The sequence below is a fragment of the Monopterus albus genome, unplaced genomic scaffold (assembly GCF_001952655.1).
Source record: "Monopterus albus unplaced genomic scaffold, M_albus_1.0 scaffold287.1, whole genome shotgun sequence".
Classification (NCBI taxonomy): domain Eukaryota; kingdom Metazoa; phylum Chordata; class Actinopteri; order Synbranchiformes; family Synbranchidae; genus Monopterus; species Monopterus albus.
Window position 1 is genome coordinate 228,442 of NW_018128167.1, and position 6,642 is coordinate 235,083.

Genomic DNA, 6,642 nt, shown 5'->3' on the forward strand with positions numbered 1-6,642 from the left:
GACAACATAGCTCCTAGGATCACTCGGGTACTCAAACCCCACCACCACAATAAGGTGGCGGTTCAAGGAGGGGGACTTGTTGTCCCTCTTACAAATATCATATGTGGCAGAAGGTGTTCATTTAAGGTTGCATCCTGAAGTTTCCCCCTCAGGACCTGATGTGTGCACAGCAGTGTGAGCAGACCAGACCAGGTCTGGGCCACCTGCGTATGTGGTCCTAGACCCAATTCTGTTCCGAGCTGATTAATGAGAAGTTGAATTTCAGCATCATCATAACTGGATTCTCCTTCACCTTCCTGCAGAGCTCTGCGACCTGGTGACCCTGGGTTCTGTGCCAGGGCTCGGGTCCCAATGCCCTCCAACAAAGACTATGTGGTACGACCCAAGTGGAACGTAGAGGTGGACACCAACAGGGTGAGTGCATGTTAAGAATTCATTCATTAATTAACAGTAATTTTGGGGAAATATTACTAAATTATTGAATTGAAAAACCTGTAGTACCATAGTAACTTAAGTTAATCTTTAATAAATGAGTTTCCAGTGGTCATGGTACTGTAAGCATGATTGTAAAAAAGAAACGCATATCAGTGTAGAGATGCTGACAAATAATTTTTAAAATGTTTTTACCAGGTTGTAATTTTAGGTTGAATTTATTTGGGAAAAACCAGGTATGATCATCTTAATGATGGCAGCTGCCTCTTGTTAGTGGAGGGTCGAGGTCATTAGCTGAGCTCCGATTGGTCCTCTGTAGGGCGGCTTTAAGAAAGGCATCAGCCTGCTGGAGAAACACAAGCGTCGCTTTGCAGAGCAGAGGAAAATGTTCCGCCCACAGGGAGCCGTCAAGATCAGCATAGAGGGAAACAAAATGCCTCTGTAGTTCCTGCTGGTGACCTGTGGGGGGCAGTAAGTCCTTCTGCATGGTGTGCAGTGCTGGTCCAGTAGTGTGTGTGGTGTCGACACAGAGTTTCCCCTAGACGAGACATACCACTCTGTTAATGAACAGATAAAACACGGAGTGAAGTGTCTGGGGAACCATATTTGGAAGGTAACTGACTTACCTGTGACCACACAGCTCCCCGCCGACCTGAGCAGAACTGGTCTTTGGAGAAGAAGAGTCATGAATGTAGGATGAATTTGATGGAGGCTTTTTGTCCAGTTCACATTACTCCTCCTGTGACGGCCATATTAGAGGTTCTGTTTACTGCCCCATGTTTGAGTGGTATCATCTTTTAGCATGTGAACCAGCTCAGCTAACTGGCTGTTGACAGTGTTGATACTGGAGATTAATTAGGTAGCAACAATTAAGATAGCATTTGGATAAAACCACAATCAATTGATTAAGCAAAATTGCTAAACAACAGATGGTCCCAGCTGGAGTTTATCAATGAATGAAAAGTGTTTTGAGTAGAGTGGTGAGTATGACGTGGCTGTTGTTGGTGCTAGAAACACATTATATTCAGTTTACCATGTGAAACACCTGAGTACAGGTATTTCCACCTCCATTATTCGTTATACGCCTCCTTTTTTGGCTTGTGCCTCTTCGCTATTAAGACGCATTGCTTGAATTCCAGATTTCATTTGAGGATTTACTCTAAGTTATACCTTATTACAAAGAGTAACAGGTGATCCCTGAGGAGGTTAACTACTACTGCATGGCTCTGGACAAGTCAAGTGCTCACATCTCAAAGGTTGTGCAACGTGTGTGTGTTTAGAAATATACATGGATTGTTTAACCTGTAAATGTCCGTCTTTTTTTTTTTTTTTTTTTTAAGTACAGCTAAAGCATATCCTGAGCTTGTTAGCAACCATGTTTAAATTTTACATTTTTGTCTGTTTCTTCCTTCAGGGCCCGTCGAAGAAGGGGTTATCCCGTGTCGATAAACAGATGCGTAGATTTGCTGACATCCGCCGCCTTACGAAGACGGGTCACGCAGTTAAAATCAGTGTGGAAGGAAACCGGATGCCGCTCTGATTATAACAATAGAATTTATTTACATTTTGCTTTTTAAATGTTTTGTTCTGTGATTAGCCTCCTTCTGTTCTCCCACCTCAGGTCCAGCTCTGCCCTACAGAAGGGCTGACGTCAAATCATTTGACGGAAGTTAGAATGTGAATATCTGCTCAGATGTGTCTGAAATTTATAGGAATTCCACCCAGTGTCTGGGCAAAAAATGTAAAATCTGCTCCAAAATGACCCAAGGAATAAAAAGGTAACTGCTATTAATTTAACAGCTATATTAGCCGTAGCTTCAAACCAACTTGATCCACAATGCTAACTCATGTTAGCATTACACCATCTTAAATTATTGTTAGCAGTCAGCTTTATCTCCAAGTCTATAATGTCCGTTATGTTAACGGTACATTATTGTTACAGTACCTACAAGTTAGCTAATGTAACAGGTCAATTTACTTGGAGGCAATGCTAATGCTAGTGTTGATTATTGGTAATGTTCACAATGAGCTACACTAGGTTTATCTATTAACCAACCAGCTCTTCTTTCATATCTTAACTTTAAGTTGACTTCATGTCAAACTTGAAAAGTCTTTAACATTAGCTTATGTTAGCAGTCAGCTACATAAGACTAATATCAACACAAACTAGGTTCCCTACGTTGGCTACGTTTAGCAGACGGGTATTAGATTTAGCTCTAAAACCACTAGGTCCTTAATGTCAACAAATGATAGCACTCTGTTAGCTTTTCCCACCAGCCAACTAAGCATGCTAATGTTACAGAAGGTTTTAGCTCAAAACGAACTTAGTAGTCAACTAATTTAACCTTAGCTTTAGTAGTCAGCTTTAGTTGTTAACCGCAATTAGCATTGTGTTTAATTGTACCTTGCCTAAAGCTAATGTAACATTAGCTTTATTTCTCAAGCATCATGGTAGAACACTGTGTGCTCTTAGCTAGATTTTTCTACAAAAGATTACAGTTAAACCTGGGACAATTTCAATTAACTGCTGCCTGTAATTTACAAATTAAAATTATTTTTTAAACAAGGTGAAACAACTCTTCCAATATACCAACCATAGTTCATCCTGTTGTCATTGTAAAAGTAAAGTTTTCTATGCTGCATATCTTAAAATGAAAAGAATAAGGCAGAACTTTTTAACACATCAGCAAAATTAAATGTCACTGTACTGGCAGATTTGTCACAAATTTTAAAAAATAAAACTGATGTGTTAGAGTCCTCCCAACATCAGCCTTTTAATTATCTGAAAGTCATTCCTGTAGGCCTTGCTTGTAGCTGACATGAACCTTAGCTTATTAAAGCTAGTGTGATTAAGAAAAAAACAACTCCTTACTGACTTTAAGTCTACATGGGAGTGAGGATTTGCATAATGAAGCATTTAAACCAGGTGATTTTACTACAGTAGCCTTCTACTATCAGTAAGCAGCAAAGGTGATAGAAAACTGCCATTGTTCTAATGTATGATGACAAATTGGCTTGACTCGGTTTAAAAATGAATCAGACATAAATGTTGGAAAGGTCATTTTGGCGAGATTTAGAATTTTTTTTTGTCCAATGTACCATCAAGTTTAGAAAGTTTCCAAAGTTTGCCATTTTGTTCACTTTGAGTCTGAATGTGAAGGTGTTTATATTTTGCTAACAGGCTAGTCAGATCTCCTCTTCAGTCCATTTTGTCCCCTCTGCTCCTGCAGTGGCTGTACAGAAGTATGTAAACTGTCTGCAGTACTGAATTCACACGGGTAACACTGTGACTCGGATCCGAATCACACCTCCTCCTGCAAGTCTAAACCTTTAAACAGTCACCAGGAGCCTGCAGTGAAGATGTCGGATCCAGAGTCAGTTTGTTGGCACTGGTCTGGTTCAGGTGATACTTTTCGTAATAAAGACTCAACAGAAACCCAACTCACCTCTGCTCTCACAACTCTTTTGTTATGTTCTGTAGGTAACTGCAGTAAATTATCACAGCCAAAATCTCTGCCTCCTGTCAGACCCAGAATCCAATTGGACACATTGTGGAGGTCAGTCAATTTAGGGCTGAAAGTAAAATAAAGAGTTAAATTTAAAGGCTGTGCTAAATAACAAACACCTTTGTATAATGCAGTACAGTTCAACAGCAGCACAAACTGCAGTCTCCAAGAATGGAACGTTATCATGGTCGTGGAGGAAGATTTATTACAAATAAAATAGTAATGGAGTTTGTTGAATTAGCTGTTAGCAGCTAATGTTTGCAGTTACCCATGGATGTACAGACAGCTGTCCCTGTATTGTACTGAAGAAAATGTAGAAAACATGAGGTTCTGAGGGGCAGCTTACATTTTTTTCTGAGGGCTTTACAGACTTTAGTTAGCAAAGGACACCAGCAATACTGATAGCCCCAGAAAGCACAAGCCTCATTGGACCTAAAAAAATGACTTGGATTTTTAGGAACCTTTCATAGGCACAAATTTAACAACACACTCAAATACAGAGAAACGGGCTTTCTGCAGGTTTTGAAGTAAGATGAAGAATGAAGAAAGTATTCATGTGTAATTATAGTGAACACAGATACCGATAGGAAGCAGTTTGATGATAAACAGAGGAGTCCTGGTTTGGTGTGAACATGAACAGATGCACAGCCAGAGGTGACGGGGTTGTTTCCGAATGTCACGTTTCATTTTAATATGAACACAGGTAGTAGAGCAGAGGCAGCAGGAGACTGGTGGAGCCCCAGGATCTCAGGTAAGCTCTCAACTGTGCCTTAGTGGTAATATCCTATTATAAAGGTATGAAGGTTTGTGTTTTGAGGCATACAATGCATTTAGTGCATATAAAATACTATATTGCTATAAACTATATAGTCTAACAGAGTTTTTCCTAAAACAAAAAATGTTCAATAAGCCTTTGTAAAGTGCTTAAACCCACATCTGGTCTTTGTCCCTCATTCTGAATTCTAGGATTCATGAATATTGAAATATGCAAATGTGTTTACCTACCTCCCCAATGCCTCTTACCCTACATAGGCCAATGAAATCACTGTAGATCACCTAGATGAGATGGCCCTAGTGATAGCCTGGAGACCTGTCCAGGGTGGACCTCGCCTCTCGCTCTAGGTCAGCTGGGATTGGTTCCAGCGTCCCTGTGACCCTGTTCAGGATAAGCTGTATAGATGATGGATGGATGGACAGTTTGGGAGTATTTGGAGCTTTGAGTCTCAGACCTTCTAGGCTGGAGAGACATCAGGTAGATTGGGTTTAAGTGATTGTAATTTAGTAATCCCTTATACTAAAAATATATTTTTAAAATACAGCTCTCTTTAGAGCCTCCTCAGAATGGAGTAAGCTGCCTCACAGAACATGGGTATTAGCCAGTATTCCTACTTTAAAAAAAATATTTTTTTGTCGTAAAGTCTTCATGATGTATTGTATTTGAACGCATGGACTGCAGGAGGACTAGCAGCCACCGTCTGGACAAGTTGATACGAGCTTGCAGTCCGTTTAACAAACATACCACAACTCGTGGGTCATTATTTTGTATAATAACTAGTGTGTAGCTGATTGTGGCGGTGCTGAGGGAGCAACAGCACACACAGGTCATGTCTGTCAGCCATACATTATCCAAAACAAGCTGATGGTGATTTAATGGTGCTGGTATGCCTGGTTACTGGAGATAAGGTGAATGTTAATACAGCCTCATAGTTCAACCCTGATCACTGTGATTAGACCCATGAACTGTTCCTGTTATTGTTCAGCTGTGGACAGAACTGGCTGCTGTCACTTTTATCATGCAGTGTGCAGCTTGGCTTCACCTCCTGCAGAAATCTTTGTGTTGCTGCAGCCAGAAATTCCTAATGTGGACAAAAATAAAAGATGCTCAGTGACTCTGAAAACATTAAAAATGGCCCAGATGTTCTGCATGCTTTCACCTTTTTGGGTCCATGGAGCGTGCTCACTGGCACCGAGACAACCGACTTCCTGTTGGCTTCAAAACTAAATCAAGTCAAGTGAAACTTTCTTTGTACAGCCCAGTATCACAGATCACAAATTCATCTCAGGGGGCTTTACTGTACAGCATATGGCGCCCTCGGTCCTTAGACCACTGGATCAGGACCCAGACTATGTAAAGCCAAGTAGGGTGGTGCAGTAGTTAGCACCGTGGCCCAGAAAAAAAGGCTCAAACCTGCATGTAGCAGCTCCAGAGTCAGAGGTTTCCCTCAGGAGGTGGTGGAGGCCAAACTCAGAGCTAACAGAGAGGGAGCACCGGACTGAGGCTCATCAGGGGGACACAGACCACTGCACATGAAGGGTCATGTTTCTCTGGAGCTGCTAGAAGAGGAAAGATGATATGTCAGCTTTGTGTTTGCAACTTGTTTTTTCTGAAAAGTGGACAAAAAGTCAGTGCAGGTTTAAAAGTTAAGACTAGTGTCTTTTCTGCAGGAGCTACTTTTAATTCCAACACGTGTTTGGGAGCTGGAGCCACTGAAAACCCAAACCAGGGTTGCATCATCAGCCTGACATCCTCTCATGGACTTGAGCCTGTTATGAAATGGATTGTCTCTGCTCATACAAAGAAAAGGATAGAGAGAGGCCTACATACCAATACTCTCTCTCAGTGCAGCCTGATGGACCAGATCCCTGCTAAACATTTGGTTTGGAGCTGAGCCCAGTCCTGCACAATGCTTTCAATTATCTCTCT

At 41.2% G+C, this 6,642-nt stretch overlaps 1 protein-coding gene across 1 annotated transcript in view; it reads left to right on the plus strand.

The window, feature by feature from the left end:
• iws1 (interacts with SUPT6H, CTD assembly factor 1) overlaps window positions 1–3,877 on the plus strand; it is a 19,383-nt gene extending 15,506 nt beyond the window's left edge. Inside the window, exons 14-15 of the mRNA XM_020622688.1 lie at window positions 303–414; window positions 1,847–3,877. Of these exons, the coding sequence (XP_020478344.1) occupies window positions 303–414; window positions 1,847–1,972 (238 nt within the window). The 3' untranslated portion in view covers window positions 1,973–3,877. The remainder of the gene's footprint in view (window positions 1–302; window positions 415–1,846) is intronic.
• Window positions 3,878–6,642: the final 2,765 nt, after the last annotated feature.